This window comes from Gobio gobio (genome assembly GCF_949357685.1).
Source record: "Gobio gobio genome assembly, chromosome: 8".
In the NCBI taxonomy this organism is placed as follows: Eukaryota; Metazoa; Chordata; class Actinopteri; order Cypriniformes; family Gobionidae; genus Gobio; species Gobio gobio.
The window spans coordinates 55,224,093-55,248,947 of record NC_137114.1 but is presented as its reverse complement, the minus strand read 5'-3'; the positions used below and the strand labels follow the sequence as shown (position 1 = coordinate 55,248,947).

Sequence of the window (24,855 nt, the reverse complement as noted above, 5' to 3'; positions counted from 1 at the left end):
TGTTTTTGTATAGGTGCTATAGGCCTATAAGCTATGTTACAACGGTTTAGGTAACATTTTTAAACTGATTTTTATTCATTAATAACACAAGGACAAAAAAAATGATATAACAACTCAATAGAGAAAAATTAAATACAGTTGATTCAAAACGAGTAATAGTCTAATTGACTTGAATTTGTGATGTTAGACTTGAATAGTCAATATATTTCCCATATTTGTATATGTCTGATGTTAACTGAGAATTATATATAAAAAAATAAATAAAAAAAATAACTATGTGCTTGTTAGTAAAAAGGTTGTGAACTAGTGTTCAATACGGTGACAATTCAAGTGGCAAAAGAACGAATGACTCAAACGTGAAACCCGAAAGACTCGTAAGAACTAATCTTTTCTGTTTCCGTTACTGACAGCATAGACTCTATGGGACTGACAGGAAGAACGAAAGACTCAAACCCGAACTCGAAAGAACTAATCTTTTCTGTTTCCGCTACTGACAGCATAGACTCTATGGGACTGACAGGAAGAACGAAAGACTCAAACCCGAACTCGAGACTCGAGACTCGAAAGATGAACTTATCATTTTTGTTGTTTCCAGTACAGATTCAGCGTAATGCGCATGCGCGGTCAATACAAAATGAACGAATCACTCTCTGAGACAACTCGGTAGTCCCGAGTCATGTTAAAGATTCGTTCAAAATGATACATCACTATTTTGTTTGCGACTCCGCGGTGGTGCGCAGGCTGTTATAGGGCTTGGGCGTCATGACGTCATTACTTGGCGTGGCGGCCATGTTGATGGCCTCCTTTACTGCTATTCGGACTACTACACACTGTTTATAGATGTACTCCCTCTCAGTCGTGTGTCTTAATTTGATTAATCTGGCGTCGAAATGGATTAACTTTCCACCGCTTTACTGCTTGAAGGTGCAACCATGGAACAGAGTCGTCGGCTTTCACAAAAGGACACTGTCAGCTGGATGCAAGAGATGTGGAGAGCACAAGAAAAAATGCCCACCTCCGAGTTCACGTGGAAAGGGTGATTGGAACCGTCCGCAACAAGTACACTATTTTGTCAGATAAAGTACGGATTCACATGGTGTTGCCAAGCAAGGACGAAGACATGACATTCCTCGATAAGATTGTGTCTGTATGTTGTGCTCTGACAAACATGAGCCCTGTGTTGTGCTGAAATAAATGTGCATTAAAGACAGCCATAAGTGTCTTTTGCATCCATACCCACAATCTTCACAACAAATATACTTAAATTAAATGCATGTGTCTTATAAACAAGACGCAATAACAGTATAATGTGCAAAAGCAAGAAGTGCCACACAATCAGATGTTTTTCAGTGTTTATTTGCAAGTAGTGCAACCTGAGAACACAGAATGGTGCAGTGCAGTTGGAATGCTTCAAGGTAAAAGGTTAACGTTACATAGGCTTCATGATCTGCAGCTCCTGAACCCATCCATTTGTGAACTGCACATTTCATTTGGATCCTAACCGTTAATAGTTCCGCTTTTGTCCATATACCGGTCCCTGGCTTCCCTATTTAACGTATCCCGGTAAATTCCACATCCTTTTCGCGATTTTAACATAGTTTTTCTTTCTCCCAAATCTGCTTCTCCTCGTTCGATTTGCTGTATGTTTACATTCGCGAGGCCATCAACATGGCCGCCACGTCCCAGAATGCAACGCGGCGCCCAAGCCCTATTACCCCCAGGTAGGTTAAGTTTAAATATTTGTTGTGGAACTCATGGTGTTTGTGGTAACTTGCGTCTATTTTATTCCAGTTTGTTTCCTCTCAATGCATTCATATGCGCAAGCTGCTGTGAAAAATTCTGCAGCAATAGTACATTCTATGCAGTTGTGATCACCTGGTACGTATAGATATTCTTTTAACTCAATGTTGCTCATTTGAGCTAACCAACTGATGTTTTTAGCAGGATGCTCGATTCCTTTGAGGGTGCTCCGTCTTAGTGGGAGTGCTGGGGAAATTTTCAGGGGAAGTTGCTAAAGGCAGATCGAGTTGTTGCTAAAAGTTGCTAAATGACGTTGTGACGTCATTGTGCTATGACGTCATTACGTAATCGCAAGGCAAAACTTCGCCATTATGTAACACGTAGATATTATTTGAAATGCTAATTTAGATTTGTTTGTAAAATAAATTAAAGCTATGTGTTGGTTAATATGTACGGATCGAGCCCCACACATGACGTGCAAGAAAAAAAAAAGTAAATTGTGCACAAAATTTACAAATTTGTTCCCTCGATTTGCTAAACCGTCCACATGATTTACTCATTTGTTCCCTCGATTTATAAATCGTGTGCACGATTAAGCCTACTAGTTTTTTTCCTGCATGTCATATGCAGGGCTCCGTAAATATATTACCTAAATGATCTTCCGGTTTCTACAGCGATTTCCACATTTCCACAGCAATCTTAAGGAATTAGGAATAAACCGCTTGGCCTATTGAGCTAGCTTGTACGTGTGTTGTTTGGATAGTCACTTTCCAGAAGTTGCTAAATAAAAAAAAAATTGCTAAATTTGTTGCTAGGTGCTTTTAGAAAAAAAAGTTGCTAAGGTAGTCTGAAAAGTTGCTAAATCTAGCAACAAAATTGCTAAATTGGCAACACTGTGTCAATTAGTTTGTTTTCTTTATTTTTTTGTTTGTGTATTGAGTTATTACGTTTTTGTCTTTTGTCTTTGTTTTAGTTTGATTTTGTAGCCTGACGTCGTCATACTCAATTTTAGTCAGAATATGAGTCTGATACTGCTCAGTTGGGCTGTGATTATGGGGCGTGTTTCAACCGAACCAGGAAAGACCTCAATTGGATAGACCTACAACCAATCAGAGCAACGGAGCGACGCATAACGTTAGTTGTCAAATGTCAACAGAACTCAACTGCACTGTGTTGCCATGTCCGCGGGTTGAAGCGACCCCAATTATGTGATATACAGACCCAGAAATGCGATATTTAGCAGGCAGCCCTGCCAAAATAACACATATTTTACCCCCCAAATGCCTTTTTTCCCAGAGAACCCCCCCCTGGAAAGCTATTGGGCTTGTTTTTGGCTAGTTTTGAGGAACATTAGCAATTGGGCGGGTTTTGTTGTAAAAACTTGGCAACCCTGTCTGCACGCATGCTGGAATAAGTAGCCTAACGTTAGAAGAAAAATATGAGTGTAAACGATCTTTGCCGGTGTTGTAAAAAAAGAATTTAAGGATACACAGAGTACTTACCAACACGATCATCATTTCTGAGAGAAATAGTAAAGGTAAATGCATATACGAACAAGTTCTCCGTTTAGGATTAGAACAAACTCAACCCAAGCGCCTTTGATGACGTTGATGATTACGTTACTGTTGATCATCTGTCCATCATCGTCTAAAGCCCGCCCTGACAATTTCATTGGTCCGAACAGTTTCTGTTCGGGCATAATTACTCCTCTATGGATCAAGTCCAGACAGAACTGCCCGAGTAAAAATGTTGTGGGCGGGGCTAAGTTCGGCTGGCATCCAGGCTATTGATTTTGTTTATTTTGTAACTTATTCAGTTAATAATATTTTGCTTGCTTTTTGTTGTCTGCAAGTCAGTGCTCATTTGTGGTGAGTGTTTTACATCAACAATCATCTGAAAATTATTGAATTATTTGTTTGGTGTCTTTTTATTGTATTCAGTGCATTGGTGTGTATGTATATTGGTTGTCTCTTTTCTTTTCTTGTGTGTGTCTATTTTAGGCTGACAGGCCCCGGGTCGGGAGGCTAGCTTTTCCTGCCCTTCTGGTGGTGGTATTTCACGCACAGAGTGGTTTGCTGTGTATAACTGCTTACACATCACTTGGAGTGTGTGTGTGGTGTGTATATATAAGTCACCTTCCAGCTAGCCCAACCCGCTACTGGTAAGCCTCACCCGCTTTAATTTAATTTCCATGTGTTGACAAACACACTGTCTTATACTGACTTGAGTGACGCTCTGCATTGCAACAGTAACCGGAAAGTTATCCATTCATGTGAACTTAATAAATTCATTTTTTGTACCGATATCCACGTCTCTTTGCCTTCCATGGTAACGAACCTGTGCCCTATTTCCATTGGGTAGTTATTTCCCCTTTCTCTGAAAAGGGGTGGCATAGTCAGCTTATTATTTAGTGTTACCACCAAGGAGTTGGTGTTTGTCATCTAATTTCTCCCCACCGCCTCGCCACATATATATATATATATATATATATATATATATATATATATATATATATATATATATATATATATCATTAGATAATTTAATTTAACTATTAGTCCCCCCCCCCCCCCCCCTTCATATCATCGCCTTACACTCCATCCCAGTAGGTGGTGGAAAATGCACCATAAGCTGGTTCGCCAACCGCCATAAATCATCAAAAGAAGAAGAAGAAGAACGCAAAACGTATGCACTCTCGTGAACGCGCGCCGTTACTCTGTGAAAGTTAGAGTTCTTTTCTCCTTTTAAGATGGAAAACACGAATACGACACGGGAAAAAACAGAGCTTTAAAGTGTTTCGAAGTTTAAGCAGGAATTTCCGTGTATGTTTATGATGTTAAAGCTGGAGGATTTGAGAAACTGTATCTTGTAAAAGTTTGATCGAGGTGAGTGTTTAAAGCCAATTTATACTTCTGCGTCGAGTGCACGCAGAGGGTACGGCGTATCCTACGCATAGACGCGTTGGATACGCCGTACCCTACGCCGTAGCCTGACGCGCACCTCTCCAAAAATGTAACAACGCGTCAATTCTACGCGGACCGCAAGCGCTGTGATTGGTCTGCCAGAACCCTTCCCTCAGGTCAATAAATAAATAAAAAATCTGCGATAGGAGTGTGTGTGTGTGTCCAGAAATTGGATGATAGTTCCTTACGTCTGCTATAACACAATATTTTGCAGTCCAGCGATTCTTTATGGTAATAAATAAATACATAGATCCGCTGAGTATAGTTTATTTATTTTCTCATTAAAACCAAAGATGTTAATCAGTAATTGTATATCAAGAACAGGGACACATTAGGGTATATTTCGTGAATGAAGTCTCCGCAACAGCAATCGATTGCTCGAGCCACCGCTGCTGAAAACAGCGGCCACGAGCTCCGCATGATTTCACAAACACATTCCAGCGCCAGATCGCCTTATTTAACTTTACTAATCAACTAGAGATGCTTAATTTGTATTAGATACAACAACTCAAGCTGCAAGAAAAGCCGCTCTCTCACTGCTGCTGATATTCCGACATGAATGTACAGATTCTACACAACAAGCTGCTTCTTCTTCGGCTGTTCTCTTGATTACACCAACATGCCCGAGGACACTGCCTACTAGCGTCTGCATGTGTAATTGCACATTGACGCAGACAACAGCGCAGAAGTATAAATGCTCACGACGGCGTCGGCTACGCGCGTAGCCTACGGCGTACTCTCGACGCAGAAGTATAAATGGGCCTTAATTGCACATTGACGCAGACAACAGCGCAGAAGTATAAATGCTCACGACGGCGTCGGCTACGCGCGTAGCCTACGGCGTACTCTCGACGCAGAAGTATAAATGGGCCTTAATTGCACATTGACGCAGACAACAGCGCAGAGGTATAAATGCTCACGACGGCGTCGGCTACGCGCGTAGCCTACGGCGTACACTACGGCATACACTCGACGCAGAAGTATAAATTGGCCTTTAATGTGTGTGACTTCCTCACACGCCCGTCGCAAGGGGGGTATAACTGGGGTCTACTCTGTTGCTATAGTGACGAACAATTTGTTGTTTATGTGGATATTTAAGAAAAAAATTCATATATTCAGTTTAACAGCAGGTTCAAGAAGTTAAACCGTGTAACTTAACTGTGCAGTGCGCACATTTTTACGCTAAAAATATGATCTAAATTATGAATGGGTCAAATGCGTTTACAAAACGCCCTGAATGCACTTGAATTAGTTTGGACTGCTCTCTCACTGAATCATCAGAAGCCATTTCTCAGTCGGTAAAATTATAAACAGACAGTATTGAGAGTACCAGCGCTGTTTTTCAGTATTTCCTCTGTGAAAATGAACAAAATGGATGTCTGACAATTCCGTTGCTTTTTGCAGTTTTCAGATTCCCAGCTAGCAATTAGGATCGGGCCGCTTCCGTAAAACCTGCAGCGCTGTCGGCTGAGTCGCGGCATCGGCTGAGTTGTGGCAGCCGCAATTGGGCCACGTCATTTTGCCAACTGCAGACAGGCACTTGTTCACTTTTGGCTCATAACAGAAACAAAACGCCGGCCAAAATATTTTTCTACCGGCCAACATCAGTTTTAAGATGTCAACATATTTTTCTACCTGCTATTTTTAAGGTGTATAGTTAAACTATAATCCTGTGTTTATCAAAAGCCCGCCCACACTCTCATGCAGAACAATTCATTATGTTGGTGTGAAATAAACAGTTATAGAAATGTAGAAATTAAAGTTAAAGCTCCAATCTCCTCCCCAAAATCCCGAAAAAAATAGTTAGAGACTAGTGACAGCTTCTCAGAGAAGCCGTCAATCTCAGCTGTCATGACGTCACCCCCCCCCCCCGTTTTTATAGCATCAAATAACTCACTAAAACTAAGCTTATTTAAAAAACAAACACTTGAAATGAAATCATCGTAATAAAAACTGCCTAAAATGACAGAAACCATCTTTAAGAATTATTTGAAGTGTATTTGAAATGTTTAGTGTGTCTCGCGTCCATTCTAATACATGGAAGGGTGGGGTTTAGGAGCTATACTGGGACCGGCCACCGGGGGGCGATCGAGGCGCAGAAGCGTCAGTTTCTGACAGGAGCACTGCAGGCTTGGATAAAACTCAACGACTGACGTGAATCATCCCTTTTCGATCCTGCGCTATTACGGTGAACTGAGGTAAGTCTTGTGTTCCATATTTCCTTAAGAGAACATCAATATTTCACGCCAAGCATGGTTTCAATAGAGTTCTCTTAACATCCTATGAATTGTACGTATTTCGAACTGTTGCTGATTAAATGTTGATTATCGATCCGTTTAAATTTGTTCGTAACGTTAACGTTAGTTCAATTCGACATGTCCTTCCCTCCAGATGAAACGAAAAGAAATTATTCACAAATCTAATTATTAAAACAACAACAGAACACTTGTTTATCATGTCTGAGTAAAGTAGTGCAAGTTGAGGGTACGTTAATATGAAATTGGCTCCGACTTGACGCGAACGAAGCTAGCTAACACTATTTAGCACGTGGCAAACATTGACTAGCTTGGCAAAGAATTTGTCGCACTCGCTAAGTAGCTGCACGATTATCCGGTTAAAATATTCTTAAATGACCATGATTAGGCCTATGTCTTTTATGCTCGTATTTCACATTGTGATCATGCATGGACAGTGCATATTTTGCCGCTGCCCATTGGCGTAGATTACGGGGACGAGATTTTAACAAACTAGTTCCCCACACTTTTAGCGGGTCGCCGGGATTCGAACCGGCACTAAAGACGGCAACCATTAAAGGGTAACTTCAGTGATTTAGCATTAGGCTTTGTATCAGTAGAAACCCGGTAGTTTATTCAAATTATGGTACTTTCCCCCCTCATATCCCCCTGAGACGAGAGAATTATGCAATTTTTTTTCTGGGAAAAATCCTCAGATGACGCAAATATAGTCATTTTGCGTCATCGGAGGATTTTTTGGCCAGATGCTAAAGACTAGCTACTAGATGGAGCTGTTCCGCATGTTATGTTCGTTATGACTGATTGGCCCATGATTGCGACAATATATATTTTGTGTTTTTCAAGCCATCTCAAGGTATTTATTGACAAAGTATATGAATAAATCAGTGCTAACTGACAGCCCTTTTAATGTTTTAGTATCTTCTGCTTACTAAGGCTGCATTTATTTAATCAAAAATGATTAAAACGGTAATATTGCGAAATATATTTACAAATATAAAAAGCTGTTAAATGTAATTTATTTATTCCTGTGATCAAAGTTTAATTTTTCATCATTACTCTAGTCTTCAGTGTCACATGATCCTTCACAAATCATTTTCCTATGAGGATATGATTTGAAAACAGTTGCTTAAGTTGTGGAAACCATGATGCATTTTATTTTTCAGGATTTAATGAACAAAGTTCATTTTATTAAAACATTAAATAGAAATGTTTTGTAATATTGTCACTTGTGATGAATTTAATGCATGAATAATGTATTTTTTTAATCTTGCCACAAATGTTTGAATAGTATCGAAGTTTCAACAAATGAAGCAGCACAACTGTTTTCAACACTAATAATCATAAATGTTTGTTAATAATCAAATCCTCATATTATAATTTCTGAAGGATCATGTGACACTGAAGACTGGAGTAATGATGATAATTTCAGCTCATCACAGGAATAAATTATAAATATTTTAACTCTTCACATAGATAACAGCTGCTTTACATTCGGATATTTCAGTTTTACTTTTTACTGCATTTTTTTTGTTGCACCTTGCAGACTTTTAAAAATGTATTCACAAATACTGATTCAATCCAATAATGAAACAAAGTCTTGATGAATAAGACGTTAACTTATTCAATTCAAATTTTCTATTTAGTTCAAATTAATATCTTTTAAATGGACTAAATCAATGACAATTTCTTTTTTTCCTCAGGTAATCTTGCTTTTGTTGTTCCATTTTAAAAAACACTTCTAAGGTAAGAATGGCTGATCAAATACATTCTTTCAAATCTAATCTGAGACGCAAGGCAGTTAAATCTGTGTCTAACTTGCTGCAAGATCTGACTGATGACAACACTGTACATGACTTAGACGTTGTTGTAAACTGTGACAGTGATGACACTTTGGTATATGTGTGATGAGATTAAAAAATAATTTTCTTCTTTTCTTTTAACACACCCCACCTGTACATGGCACACAGGACAGGTCTTGTGAGGAGGCTGTGCCCAAAGTTAGAAATTCTGTAGGTCTGTGGGCTTCTCCCCCTTCAGCGAACATCCCAGCAGCTAGTCCACCACCGTGGTCTTCAGTCTCCACTACCAACTACCCTAGTCAATGGGCTACACTTCCTACTGACACCCCAACCCATGCAGCAGCTGGCAGAAGTCAGTCATCAGGCCAAAATGGATATCAAGTAAGAGGGGCAAGAAAGCTATTCTATAGCTCATGGAAACAAAAATTCACTTTGGTATATGTGTGATGAGATTAAAACATATTTTTCTTTTCTTTTAGAACACCCCACAAGTACATGACGCACACAACAGGTCTTCTCGGGAGGCTGTGCCTACAGGTAGGAATTCTACAAAGTGATCTTTTTCAGTTTACTCTTGACATATCTACATACAATGTTTTGCTACTAATTTGATATGCCTGCTTTTTCTTGTTTTACAGCAATTGCCAAGGAGATGCTTATACAGCTGGATTCTATCAGAGAGCAGCAGTTGCTCATCCTGCTGCAGCTCCAAAACATTTCCAGCAGTCAAGCGGTTCCAGACATCATGCCAGACCCAACACATTTTGGGCTCCCACTTTCAACTATTGAGGAGCTACAACGTTTGGAAGAGACATTAAAGAATCCAGAGGAGAAGAAGAATTTGGTGAGTTAAATGATGCATTAATCAGAATTTCGTCATTAGAATCGTTTATAAATATGTTGGTATTAACAAAGTTTGTCACATGATCTTTCAGAAATCATTCTCGTATGCTGATTTGATGCTCAAACATTTACTATTTATTATCAGTGTTAAAAAAACTTTTTGCTGCTTAATTTGAAACAATGATAGACTAACAATCAAACATTTGTAGAAAGATTTAAAAGAGAGAAATTAATACTTTAATTAATCATTTATTAAAGTGATAAGTGACTTTAAAATGTTACAAAATGTATATTTAATCAATGCTTTAATACATGTAATATTTTTTATAAATACAAGTAAATGCTGTTCATTTAACTTTTTTATCCCCAAAGAATCCTGAACAATAATATACATCCAAATTAAGTTTTGGTGGTTGCTGAGTAACATCCTGGTCATGCTGCCCTCTTCTGTCTTTTGTTTTTCTCAGATGCAGTCCGCCGGAATGCCCTGACCAAAGACTCTACTGAAAAGGAAATTGAGCTCCTCATCACCAGGTGGCTGCAGCTAGCCTCTGATCGGGATGGTGGCCGAAGCCAGAGGGCGAACACAGGCAGACCACCTAGAGACAACTCAAACGGAGTGTGCCAGAATTAAATGTTTTAAAGTTAAATATTGTAAAATAGTAGCTATTTGAACTCCATGTTGAATTTACAATAATTCTGTGATTATCTCAATGTTATTAAAAAAAAAATTATTTATTTTTTTGGTCTGAATCGCAAGCCCCGTTTTTAAATAAAGCACACTTTACCTTTTTCAATAAAAAAATTAATTGAACATGAAAACTGTCTCTCTTGTGCTGTTTTATTTTCAGTTTATATTGCATAATAAACAGTTGCTCAGAAATGTAATTATTAACCTGACATGAGTGTAAATAATTAAAGTTTAAATAAGCCCGAACATGGAACTGGATAAGAGGGGGGGCTTTACGTCCTCACTCGGGGTTCCGCAATCGGGCCGCTTTACAACCAAGGGCTCGGGCCGCTTTAAAACCATAGACTGTAAAAAAATATGGACGTAGTGTCCGTGACGTCACCCATAGGATTCTGATGAGCCGTTTTGAAGCACAAAGTTGGGATGCGCCATCTTGGCAGCGCGTCATCGCGCGTCACTCCCGGATAACAGAAAATGGGCAAAAAGGCGGGACGTGGGCGGAGCTTAAGTGACGCGATGACTAACAGACAGCAGATAAATGGCTATCCACCTGTCTCGAAATGGCCACGCCCTTAATTATGCAGAATTTTAAGGCTTTATATAATGTAAACGAATGAGTTATAAAAAAATTCACCCCCCTCACAGTTGTCATGAAGGGCAAAATGAGCCGTATAGACCAAAAGCACAATTTGTACCAGGCTGTAAACATGTTTTATTCTGCTCTAAAGTCGGCCATTTTAACATGAGCTCAATGAGATTCTGCTCCCTTCTGGATCCTGTCCCTAGGGGCCAGTCGATGAATTGCAGTTTGAGGCACTTCCGTATTGGCTTCAAGAGAAACTGCGGGAGGAGCCGCTTGTTTAAAACCAAGGGCTCGGGCTGCTTTAAAACCGAGGGCTCTGGCCGCTTTAAAACCAAGGGCTCGGGCCGCTTTAAAACCAAGGGCTCGGGCTGCTTTAAAACCAAGGGCTCGGGCTGCTTTAAAACCGAGGGCTCGGGCCGCTTTAAAACCGAGGGCTCAGGCCGCTTTAAAACCAAGGGCTCGGGCCGCTTTAAAACCGAGGGCTCGGGCCACTTTAAAACCGAGGGCTCGGGCCGTTTTAAAACCAAGGGCTCGGGCCGCTTTAAAACCAAGGGCTCGGGCCGCTTTAAAACCGAGTGCTCGGGCCGCTTTAAAACCGAGGGCTCGGGCCGCTTTAAAACCGAGGGCTCTCTCGGGCCGCTTTAAAACCGAGGGCTCGGGCCGCTTTAAAACCAAGGGCTCGGGCCGCTTTAAAACCAAGGGCTCGGGCCGCTTTAAAACCGAGGGCTCGGGCCGCTTTAAAACCAAGGGCTCGGCCCGTTTTAAAACCGAGGGCTCGGGCCGCTTTAAAACCGAGCGCTCGCAGAGCAATCGGACCTAGATTCAAGCCGAGGAACGTCCGAGTGTTTTAGCCTTAATTGGGCCGCTTTCGGCCCGCACAATTTTTGCTACCTGGGTTCTTCCTGATCCTCATCCTGAGCTGTCTCCTCATCATCCTTCTCAGGCTGCTGAAACGGAGGAGCTGCTAAGAAACATTTCTGATTTTTATCAGTGTTGAGAACAGTTGTGCTGTTTCATATAGTGTGTAAAGCAGCTGACAGTGTTGAGGTGGATGGTGAGAGCTGTGAGAGTGTGTTTCTGACCCCACCACGAGAGGACGGCTCTTCTGAGGCTCTGTAGACGGACACTTCACTCTTGATCATCTCATGGAGGGCTGGTGCAGTGTTTCACTGTGGGATGACTCTCTGTCTTCTGTCTTCTTCTGCAAACACTTCTTCAACTCTGGATGTCTTGGAAACTGGAAGATGGCCAATTGTCAATGATGTGTTTGCAGAAGGGGGTAAAGATATTAAATAGGCCTGTGATATATATGTGAATAATAATTAGAATAACTAGTCTTTAAAGAACAATTATTATTTACAAAAGAGCGTTACATTTGAAATGATGTTACAGGATCATAAATGTAATGGCTTTATTATAAGACAGTGATGACTCTGAGCTGATCACTCAAATACTGAGAAAGGCTGACAGTCTGAAAAACACTTACAAAGTCAAAGATTCGTTCTGTGCAGTGGCTCTTAAAGAGCCTTTGGGGTGTATTAAGCAGCTGCTGAGACACAAGCCAAGGGGAGAAGAAGAAACATGACAGAATGTGAGCGAGATGTTGCAAAAGTCTGTAGAAGGAAACATGCATTCAGTTTTCAGTCAGCATTATTTACTGATCATATGGCAAATCAGAAATGCAGGAGGACTGCCTTTTTTCAAGAACTACACATTTCAATTAATAGCAAAAGTCCATCAAATTGAATAATCCTCACATATTTTTACATAATGATTATTAATTTCCATCTGATGGGATTTTACTCTTAAATGAAATGTGTAAATCTGAAAAGATCCTGCATTTCTGATGTGCTTAAAGTTTTTTGAGTGTAGATTGATCACAAAATCAGATGCAATAGACGCTGAAAAATGAGAGAAGAGAATCATTTTCATAGTATAAATTCTGAAAAAAGCTCTGATTAAAGGTGCAATATGTAAGATTTTTGTAGTAAAATATCTCAAAACTAGGCCAGTGTTGTATATTTTGTTCAGTTGAGAGCTTACAATATCCCAAATGTTTCCAACTATTTGTAAACCGTGAAGAAATTGTGATTTTAGGCAAATAGCGATTGGAGAACATCATCGAAGGACTTGAAGGAGTCAGAACTGACATTGATGATCATTTGGGGATCTTCGCTTCAAGAGCACAATAGCAGACGGACCAAAGATCAAACTGAGTGAAACTCAACAAAGACAAATGTCCGTTTGGTGCGCAAGAACTTGTGTTTCTTGGAGATAAACGATCAAGTCAAGGAATACATTCAGACAGCGAGAAGATCAATGTCATTCTAGAGATGGAAAGTCCCACTGACAGAAAAGGTGTACAAAGAGTAATGGGTTTGGTGAATTACATAGGAAAGTTCATTCCGGATCTTTCTGCAAGAACATCACACACACGACAACTCGCACAAAACACATCAGACTTCGAGTGGACAGACAAACATGAGACGGAGTGGCAGCGGTTGAAAATAGCGTTGACATCCGCACTCGTACTGCAATTCTGTGATCCAACAAAGAAAACCAAAGTGTCTCTGATGCGTCAGAAAATGGTGTTGGTGCGGTTTTATTGCTGATGATGAGAAGCCAGGAGCAGGGTTTCCACTGGGTCTTAAAAAGTCTTGCATTTCAAAATCAAAATTTTAGGCCTTCGCTCATTTGCTGAAGTATTGAGTTCTAGGTCTTAAATAATTTTAAACAGGTCTTAATTTTCCTACGTCCATGTAACGCTACCTCTGATACTCATTGAAATACTGCAGCGCTTTAGTGTGTGTGTGTGTGTGTGTGTGTGTGTGTGTGTGTGTGTGTGTGTGTGTGTGTGTGTGTGTGTGTGTGTGTGTGTGTGTGTGTGTGTGTGTGTGTGTGTGTGTGAGTGTGTGTGTGTGTGTGTGTGTGTGTGTGTGTTTTATTCCGGGGTGTTGTAGTTCTTCGCAGTATTATGACTACAAATGAGACCAACATGCATCTTGTATGGCAGCCAATCAGCTTTCGTGTTATTGGCGTGTGTCTCGGATTGTACCACAGACACACTAAACGGATTTTATTCTTTAGCTATTCTAATAGTTCTTCAGTTCTGCGATCGTGAAAGCGAAGGGGAATCTTTCTCACCTGCCGACCGTCTCGCATAAGCGCCAAGGACCGGACGAAGGGATTGCGCAAGGTGGATGAATGACCAAATAAAAGCACTAAAAATAGTTCATAAAAGCGATGTAAACCACAAACTCAATGTGGTACTGACACACGGGACGATGTCAGACTGGTTGCTTGTTCTGTGCAAGCGTTTGCCCCCTGTCCGCGCTCGCACAAGTGTACAGAAATGTGTCCTATCTCTAGGCTTATTGCCCTTGAATGATCAAATACACACATAATTATTCCTATGACTATCCATTTTGACGGTTATGTCTTGAGTAAGCAAGTTTGGGATGTGTGTCAGTATTGAATCCGCGCTATACTAATTAGGTCTTAAAGTGAGAGCAACATAATATAGCCTATACCCGCTCCTGTCGTTAAAGTTAAACAAGCAACAAGCAGAGTTTAAAGCACTGTTGGTATCTATTTTTTGTTTATAGGTTTTTATTTTATTACGGACCGTTTACTTGATTACTTAGCCTAATTACTTGAGAACTTTTTACTTCTATTAAGCAGTTGCTTATTGCTGTGGTTTACTTCTGCTGTGGTTGTCGTATTTCCCACCCTAAGCGATCGTGTTATTAAAGCTAGATAGCACACTGCCGGCATAGCCTTTATCTTTTGTAAGATACCAAACAAGATTTATGCATTTTGTTTTTTTTATTGTAATGTGTGACTATTGTGCATATAACATAATAATATGGTAAATGTGGCATCCTAATTATGAAGAGGAAAAACGTGCACATTTCTGGAAATTACCACCACAAAATTTTACAACCAAAGTCATTTTGATCAAAAAAAAATATACATAGTGAAATCCTGGTGGGATTGAGCTATGGGGAAGTGCAAGTTTACTGATTCTTTGTTTAATTTGAATAAATGAATTTGCTTTGTGATTCATTTTGTGATTCTGCATTTCTTTTGAACATTTTTGAATTGCGTGATATAGGCCTTAAATGTCATTCATAATGGTCTTAAAAAGTCTTAAATTTGACTTGCAGGAGCATCTGTGAGCAGATCCATGAAAAAGAGTGTTTCTTTAAAGAGTAAAGTTTCACACCTGTGTGTATGGTCTTCCTACTTTCAGCAGAAACGGATCATCGTCCATTGATCGCAGTAGTGAAGAAGAATCTGAATGAGATGACACCAAGGATTCAAAGATTGATGATGACATTGCAAAGGTATGATTTCGATTGGGTGTGTACGCCTGGCAAATACTTAGGCCCAATCCCATTTCTAGCCCTTAGCCCTTCCCTTTCCCCCAACCTTTTATTTTGCACGTTCATGTGAAGGTGTGGCGATTCTCTTTTGGCTGGAGTGGTAGGGGTAAGGGGAAGGGCCAGAAAAATAGAAGTTTAAACCACGTAGCAAGACCTTAGCAACCACCCCAAGTACCCTAGCAACCGCATAGCAACACCCTAGCAACAACCCTCAGTGTGTTAGCAATCACAAAGCAACACCCTAGCAACTACCCCAAGTACCCTTGCAACCACCTGACTACCCTAGCAATCGCATAGCAACACCCTAGCAACCACCCTAAATACCTTACCAACTGCCTAGCAACCACCCAGAGTACCCTAACAACCACCCAGAATACCTTAGTAACCATATAGCAACACCTTAGCAACCACCCCAAGTACCCTAGCAACTGCATAGCAATACCCTAGCAACCACTCAGAGTACCCTAGCAATCACATAGCAGCACCCTAGCAACCACCCCAAGTACCTTACCAACTGCATAGCAACCACCCATAGTACCCTAACAACCACCCAGAATACCTTAGTAACCGCATAGCAACACCTTAGCAACAACCCCAAGTACCCTAGCAACCGCATAGCAAGACCCTAGCAACCACTCACAGTACCCTAGCAACCACATAGCAACACCCTAGCAACCACCCCAAGTACCTTACCAACTGCATAGCAACCACCCAGAGTACTTCTCTGAATAGCTTTGGCTGGACAGTAGACGAGCAAGCTCAGCAAACAGGTATTAGTGATGTAGATATTAGTCCCACAGTGCATCTGCCAGTCTATCCACCTCGGCTCTTCTCTACGCCAACAGTTCATCTGCAAATATCTCAATTAATACATGGACACCAGAATTATCTTCCATAGGAAGCAATATTTAGATAGTCAATACTTTATTTATACAGGTGGTTCTAAAGAAACTGGGCGTACAGCGGCTGCTATGTATATTCCTCACTTTAAGTATAAATGGGCAAAAGAGCAGCTGATAATATATCAGGATATGCAGCAGAGATGGTCACTATTCAGATCGCCTCACAGTGGGTGGAAGAAGTCCAGCCTACAACTGGAGTAATCTGTTCAGATTCATATTCTGCACTTACAAGTATACGGAATGGAAAACCAGAATCTAGGCAAGATATATTAATAGAAGAACGACAAAGTTTGTACAGAATATAGCAGCTGAGAATAATAGCAGAATGTTTATGTGTGCTGGCTCATGTTGGAGTGGAGGGAAATGAGGAAGTGGACAAGGCCGTTAAACCGGCTCTTAAGCTACAAATATCAACACACACCCTTAAGTCAATCAGAAATGAAAGGGTTAATTAAAGTAGCTGTCAGAAAGATGTGGCAAGAGAGATGGGGTAAAGGAAATAAAGGGTGATATGTGTTTAATATGCATAGACTAAACAAGTTGTCCATATAAGAGCATCTTATGGTAATAGAAGGGATGATACGGTTATATCTGGATTGAGAACTGGACACTCTACTCTTAATAAAATCAGTCCAGATGAGAGGGAAACATGAATCCGGTCAGTGTAATCATTGTGGACTCCAGAAACCGTCGAGCATTTCTGATCAACTGTAGTGCATATGAAGAGGAAAGACTTCAGTTAAAAGAGGAATTCAAATCTGCTGCCATTAATTCCCCAACATTACAGATCGCACTAAACAGTTCTTATAAAAGCGCTTATACATTTCCTGAAGATTATAAGGTTACATAAAAAATATAGATTTATTTATTATTATTTATTTTAATTATATGTATAATTTTACTTTTAGTTTTTCCCCCTTCATATCATCGCCTTACACTCCATCCCAGTAGGTGGCGGAATTTGCACCATAAGCTGGTTCGCCAACCGCCATAAAACATCAAAAGAAGAAGAACACAACACGCATGCGCTCTCGTGAACGCGCGTATCCGTTACTCTGTGAAAGTGAAAGTAAGAGTTATTTTCTCCTGTCGCCCTTTTAAGATGGAAAACACGAATAAGACACGGAAAACAGAGCTTTAAAGTGTTTAATAGAAACGTTTATCGAAGTTTTAATCAGGAGTGTCCGTGTATGTTTATGATATTAAAGCTGGAGGATTTGAGAAGCTGTATCTTGTGAAAGTTTGATCGAGGTGAGTGTTCATGTGTCTTCCTCATATTAATATGAATCTCTGGAGGACATTTTGAGTGATTGTTTGATATGAAATCTTTAATAAATGGTTTCTTTTGTGTTTGGTGATGTCTGTGATTCTTCAGAGGTTTAACAGCATATGTGTAAACATGAGTGACTGAGCTTGAGTTCACAAAGTTACATGACCCTTTCCTCACACACTCCAGATGTGTTCAGATAAATTATGAAAGTTGTTTCATGATTTGAAACAACGGCAGTGGCTCAGTGGTTCATGTAGGTTGGGGGACGCATCCTGTGAAGGATGCAGTACACGGAGTGTCCTTAATCAGAATTTAAACGAGACGTCCTTCGTAGGAAGCATGGGCAGAAAAGGAAACCGGAAGTATCACGTTGCTATGCCAACACGTTCACAGCGCTCTCTCACTCACCCCAGTTAAATTAATGAAAATTATTTATAACGTTGGAAAGTAATTTTTAATAGATGTGTTCATTTGTTGTTGTTTTTTGTTCAATACTTGAGGAGCTGCGCACAACAGATATCTGTTACAGAGACAAAGGAGGAGGATATTAAGAAGAACAAAGTTTATCTGTTTTTACCAGAGGACGTTTCAAGTAAGTTGTAGGGTAATGAGGCGATAATTACAAATACATTTATCTATACATAATAGTACTATTTTGGTCAAATACAATATTATTATAGATGAGCACTGTCTGTGAAACTGCTACAAATTACATAATTTAACCCAGTGTTCATGATTTTTAGATAATTTTAAGAAAAACTAAAGCAAAAAAGAGATGCTATACAATAAAGTTGTTTATTAACATGATTAAAAACAATAGTAAATATTAAGAATGAACATCTTCGCTTGCATGTGTAACGTTGTTATCAGCCGGTGCCGCCCTTTTTCAAATACAAAAAAAGAAACATATGACGGTAGTTAATGGCGACGCAAAGAATTGTGGGTTATCTGCAGCAACGAAGGATACATCTTATGCACACTCCGAATTCCTGAAAAGAAGGGCGCATTTGAAGGTCGCATTCGGAGTATCCTACTTACTTTTTTGAAATGAGACAGCCTTCAGACGCATGCAGACTTCAAATGCGACCTCCGGAGGATGCAGCCTTTCGAAATGAGACACAGCTCAAGTGTCGAGGTGTCCATGAGCAAGACACCTAACCCCAGTTGCTCCTGACGAGCTGGATGGCGCCTTGCATGGCTGACACCGCCGTCGGTGTGTGAATGGGTGAATGTGAGGAAATGTGTAAAGCGCTTTGGATGGTCATTGGTCTGTTAAAAGCGCTATATAAATGCAGTCCATTTACCATTTACCATTTATTTTAATTATTTAATTTAGTGTCTGATGTTTGTTCATTCAGAGTCAGTGGAGGAGATCAAACTCATCAGATTCTCCTGCAGCTTCATCATGGCTGATCCACAAGGATCCACAGATGGAGATTTCTCTCCAGGATGCAGGTACTTTCAACACACACTGATAAATATTGTGTTACATCACTGAAAAAGACCACACACACACACACACAAATCAAAGAAACAGTTTATTAGGGCTGCAGCTATCGATTATTTTAGTAATCGAGTATTCTACCAATTATTCCATCAATGAATTGAGTAATCGGATAAGAAGTACTTTTTCTTTATTAAAGAGAAATACTAAATATACAAGAATATAAGAAAATAAGAAAATAAGACGGGTATCTTGAAATGAACAACTAACGTAATATGTTTTATTGCTGAAATTGCATACATTAATATCTGTGAAAACTAAACCAGTTTAGTGCATTCAATTGCCATATTATATTCAAAATACTAATATATAAATAAAAAAATCATAAAACAATAAAAATCAGTTTCAAATTACTTAAAAAAAGTAAACATAGTACAACCTAAAACTAAACCATATACAAAACAATAGTAATATAAATAATAATAAAGCCTAAACATTGCATTTATGTTGTGCAACTGAACTTTCAAGTGTTAGCTTCAGCTCAGGCATGACATAAGCCTTTTCTGTCTTCTGAAGGCTTTGTGGCTTTTGTAAGAAGCAAAAAATATTGTACAGGAAGGAAACTTGGAATAAGAGCAAGAGTAGAGATGTGCGGATCAGCTCTAACACCACCGAATCCGCTGTTAAAAACAAACCATCCACCCACAACCTCTGATTTTCTCTGATATAGATCCGCACCCGATCATCATATACAATTATTCAAATTCTCAGTGTTAAGCGCAGATGAAATCATAACATATTAGCTACACTGAAGTAGGCTGCTTTAAAAATCTTTGGCCAAATTTCTTTAAAAAACCTAAACCAGGGTCGGCAACCTATACAGCACACAAAGGAGTAACCGCTGGAACATGAGGAAACACGAGAGATGTGTTTAATTCAGATAAAGTAGCTACATCACACATACAGATCTACATTTGAGCTAATCATTCATCATAGTAACACCGCTTGTTTTATTAAGTTAGGAGCTTTAAATATGATTAAATTAGATTTAAATTGCGCAAATCAATGAAAGGATGCAGCTCTGAGAGCAGAAGCGCTAATATCACGCTCACACAACAGTTACAGCTCGTTCTGCTATTCGTTGCGCTTAGCTTTGAGAACATTTTAATGGTGTACTTTGCAGATATAAAGTATATATAGTCTCATTAAACATTTCACATATACATCACAATGACGGCAAACTCCATTCATGCTGTTCATGTGTTTAGAGTATCTCTTCAGCTGACACGCGAACTGCCGCAAATTAAGCTTAAATGTTCAGCGTCGCATCTTGAAGCTCGACACACAGAAGTCTTCATTTAAAAATAGCGAGACTAAATTATATCACCAGTGCTGATGCTGCTCTCTCTCGCATTGCGGTCTTTGATCTTGAGGTGAGCTGAAACCGAACGTTAAAGAATGAGCCACATTCATTGCATTTTACCGTGAAATGAGAGTTCCACGTCTTTATTAAAATCAAAACATTAATGATTTAACTCTCATCCACTATTACTTTACCCACCTGACCCGCGGATATAACCGTGATCCGAGTCCTTACACAAAAAATTTCTTTCTGCATCATTACCGTGTTAAAGGGACTACATGACGCTTCGAAGCATGAAGCAAATTATTATTTGAATACAAGTAACTCGAGTTATCGAGGAATTGTTTCAGCCCTCCCTACAGTTTACAGAACAAATATTATTTTTGTTTTAAAACTAACATGAAATATTAAATTAATCAATCATTAAGTTTCCCCAAAGTGTTTTTGATGAAAGATGAATGTGTTTTTATTAATTTGGTTCCTCTCATAAAGAATGATCACAGTAATCTAAAGGATTAAACTGAATCTGTTCTCTGTTCCAGTTCAGTCCAGCAGAAGAGCTCAAACCCAGAGTCCAGCTGTGTGTCTATGAAGAGTGACCGCTCTATGGATCCGCCAATGAAGTTTAAGAGTGGAGACAAACGGCCTCTCAGGTATATCATCTCTATAAAAGTGATGCTTATAGTATGATTTTTTTTTAATTAGAAGCTAAATATATCAGTCAGTCAGTCTAATACTAGCAATGATATCAAGTAAATGTAATCTGAGATTTTTCCACCTTTATATAATAGAATAGGTGTAAAATTGAGCTGATTTTTCTAACCGCTGGTTCAGATTTGTTGAAAGTTTCACAGTGTCTGTCAGAACAGGGATGTTTCACAGCAAGAGTACCGTTACTAGAGGACAGTAATGTGGTTTATCTGTAAAGCTGAGCAAAACATTGCTCTCTTAAGTCTGTTACATGTCTGCTGTGTTTGTGTTTTTCATTGTGATCTAGTTTTCCCCTGTCAGTCCTGATTAGTCATGTCTTTCACCTGTTAATAAGCTCCCTCATGTGTTCTAGTATTTATACTCCTCATTTCTTTCAGTCAGTGTCTGATCTGGTCAATGTTGAGGTGCGGTTTTGTCATGTTCCCTCAGTTTTCACCTTCCTGTTTCTACGTGTTTGAATTAAAGTACTATTTCCTGGCCACTGAAAAGAGTCTTGTGATCGTCGTTGATGTTCACCTGTTGAATCGTTCTATAATTCTATAGTTGTTTTCAATTTGTTTGTTTTGAATTCTTAATAATACCGTTTTTCTCAGTCGCTTTTTTATTTTTTTGAATCATTTTTAACATTTGAAAAGTTCATTTCTCAAAATAATTGTCATCAAAGTTTGAGAGACAGTGAAACACCTCTGAGTTACAGACGTTACAGCAAAAGTGTTACAACACTCGCTGATCTTTCCTAAGACAGAAGTTTCCAGTAAAAGTGCACAACATGTATGAGTCTGTATGCTTTCTATTTTACTTAGTTTTAAAACCAGTTCAGTCCAGCAGAAGAGATCAAGACCAGAGTCCAGCTGTGTGTCTATGAAGAGTGACCAGTCTATGGATCCGCCAACAAATTTTAAGAGTGGAGACACACGGCCTGATCTCAGGTATATCATCTCAATAAACGTTATGCTTATAGTATTTTATTTTTATGAAGTTGTTATTAATATACATCAATGTAATGAGTTCAGATCCTGTAAGTTTCAGTCTATTAATGATGATCATTGTGCTCTTGTGTAAAGCTCTATGTATTGTATTGTTAATACATTCACACACTGTAAAAGCTGTTGGTCTGTTACTCAGTTAATGACACAATTACATCAATATCAGTGTGTTCTGATTTAAGGTCAAATCTTCAATCCAGACCAGTTAAAAACAAAACTGTGTTCATGCCTGAGATTCAACCACAAGACTTGAATGAAAGCATGTGTCCTGGTTTCAGGTAAAATGTGGGACTTTTGTTGTTGTTTAATTTTAGGAGCTGCAATGACATCACATATCACTCAAACACATGATTAATGATTGAAACATTTCAGAAACCGTATGATGTTCTGGGTCCCATAATAAAGCAAACAAGTCATCCATTTTGTGATCTATGGCTATTTACTTCTCTAAACTTGTGTAATAATGTGGTATTTTAATCTTACAGCCATGACTCTAAACCTGCTGAAGTCCTCGACACATTGAGATCAAATCTGAGGAAGAAGTTTGAGTGTGTGTGTGAGGGAATATCAAAGCAGGGAAACCCAACACTCCTGAATGAGATCTACACAGAGCTCTACATCACAGAGAGTGAAAGTGGAGAGATCAATAATGAGCATGAGGTGAGACAGATTGAGACACAGTCCAGGAGAGCAGAAACAGAGGACACACCGATCAAATGCAGTGACATCTTTAGACCTTTACCTGGACAAGACAAACCCATCAGAACTGTGCTGACAAAGGGAGTCGCTGGCATTGGAAAAACAGTCTCTGTGCAGAAGTTCATCCTGGACTGGGCTGAAGGGAAACAGAATCAGGACGTCCAGCTCATATTTCCACTTCCTTTCAGAGAGCTCAACTTGATGAAGGACCAAACACTCAGTCTTTCAGATCTTCTTCATGTCTTTTTCCCTGAAACCAAAGAGATGGAAATATCCAGTGATCAGTATAAAGTGTCCTTCATCTTTGATGGTCTGGATGAGTGTCGTCTGTCTCTTGATTTTCAGAGCAATGTGAGGTTGTGTGATGTGACTGAATCAGCCTCAGTGGACGAGCTGCTGACGAACCTCATTGTGGGGAATCTGCTTCCCTCTGCTCTCATCTGGATCACCTCCAGACCCGCAGCAGCTGATCTCGTCCCCTCTGAGTGTGTCCATCGAGTGACAGAGGTACGAGGCTTCAGTGACCCACAGAAGGAGGAATACTTCAGGAAGAGAATCAGTGATCAGAGTCTGGCCCACAGGATCATCTCACACCTGGAGTCATCAAGGAGCCTCTTTATTATGTGTCACATCCCAGTTTTCTGCTGGATCTCAGCCACTGTTCTGGAGAAGATGTTGAGCGGAGCAGAGACTGGAGAGATTCCCAAGACTCTCACTCAAATGTACACACACTTCCTGATCCTTCAGACCAACATCAAACATGAGAAGGACTATGAGAAGAAAGTGAAAGATGAAGACATGATTGTCAAACTGGGGAAACTGGCGTATCAGCAGCTTGTGAAAGGAAACCTGATCTTCTATGAGGAAGACCTGAGAGAGTGTGGCATTGATGTGACAGAAGCATCAGTGTACTCAGGATTGTGCACTCAGATCTTCAGAGAGGAGTTGGGCTTGTATCAGGGGAAAGTGTTCTGCTTTGTTCATCTGAGCATTCAGGAACATCTAGCGGCTCTATATGTGCATCTCTCCTTTATAAACAAGAACATCAATGTGTTTGACCAGATTACCAAACCAACTAATGGAGACACAGCTTCACTTTCTGATCTCCATCAGAGAGCTGTGGATGAGGCTTTAGACAGTAAAAATGGGCATCTGGACCTTTTCCTTCGTTTCCTTCTGGGTCTGTCAGTGAAGTCCAATCAGAGTCTCTTACAAGAACTAAAGACACAGACAGGAAACGGCTCTCACAACAATGAGGAAACAGTCGACTATATTAAAGAAAAGATCAGTGAGAATCCCTCTCCAGATAAATACATCAATCTGTTTCACTGTCTGAATGAACTGGGTGATCTTTCACTAGTGAACGAAGCTCAACCTCATACGAGCTCTGGAGGATTACGTGCTGTGAAACTCTCCTCATCTCAGTGGTCAGCTTTAGTTTTTGTGTTGTTGTCCTCAGAGGAGACGATGCAGAAGTTTAAACTGTTCAGCTTAATTGGAGCTGGAAATGATGAGTAAGTAACACTGAGTTCAATCATTACAGTCTAAAACATTATGAACAGAGACACACAGAGGTCAGAGGTGTTTAAATCATGGGGCACAGATTGATTTCTGGGATATTGTACATAATTTGCGGGTGTTTCTCAAACGGAGGCTGTGTCCTAGTAAGGCTGCATATCTCGATGGCCACGTCATCAAGTGCCTCTGAAGGCCGTCTCAGTTTGAAGGATCCTTTGACGCCAGCCTTCATTTCGCATCTTTAATTCAGCTCAATCATCCACAATCCTTTGCACACATTCACATTCATGATAAAGACCTGCTGGAGAACGAGCTGAGCTTATCTGAGCTCATTATGAAATGTGAGACACAAATAATGTTTTCAGAGATGAAGGCACACGTTATCTTTAGTTTTGGTGTAAATTAATCCCTCAACACTAAACTGCCAATAATGTGAGCCACTGGAGACACAGACGGCTGGCATTCACTGCATTCATTCATAGAAGAGCCAGTTAATATAAAGATCTTTAATACAAAGTATTTCTCCAAAGTGAAGTTTGCACAGTATTTTGGTGGCGTGACCGTGGGGGCGGGAACACGTGTGGCGTAGCCATGAGCACTTACTAGAGCGTCTCCTAGTGTTTAATGCTGAGGAGGACTGGAGTCTACAAGCCTCAGAAGGACTGGACTAGGAAAGACACGCCCTCACTAGTATGCAGCCGTC

The 24,855-nt window shown here is 39.9% G+C and overlaps 1 protein-coding gene across 6 annotated transcripts in view; it reads left to right on the top strand.

Annotated features, from left to right (window-relative positions):
• Positions 1–4,462: 4,462 nt before the first annotated feature.
• LOC307130035 (NLR family CARD domain-containing protein 3-like) overlaps positions 4,463–24,855 on the top strand; it is a 90,008-nt gene continuing 69,615 nt past the window's right edge. Inside the window, exons 1-7 of one of the 6 annotated variants that reach the window (XM_079822886.1) lie at positions 17,243–17,412; positions 18,790–18,886; positions 20,781–20,891; positions 21,765–21,878; positions 22,118–22,213; positions 22,421–23,922; positions 24,094–24,148. In XM_079822886.1, coding sequence (XP_079679012.1) covers positions 18,837–18,886; positions 20,781–20,891; positions 21,765–21,878; positions 22,118–22,213; positions 22,421–23,922; positions 24,094–24,148 — 1,928 coding nt within the window. In that variant the 5' untranslated portion in view covers positions 17,243–17,412; positions 18,790–18,836. Of the gene's footprint in view, positions 4,626–17,173; positions 17,413–18,767; positions 18,887–20,780; positions 20,892–21,640; positions 21,879–22,117; positions 22,214–22,420; positions 24,149–24,855 lie in introns of those variants that run through there. The other 5 variants (XM_079822888.1, XM_079822889.1, XM_079822884.1 and 2 more) reach the window with 5 other exon arrangements.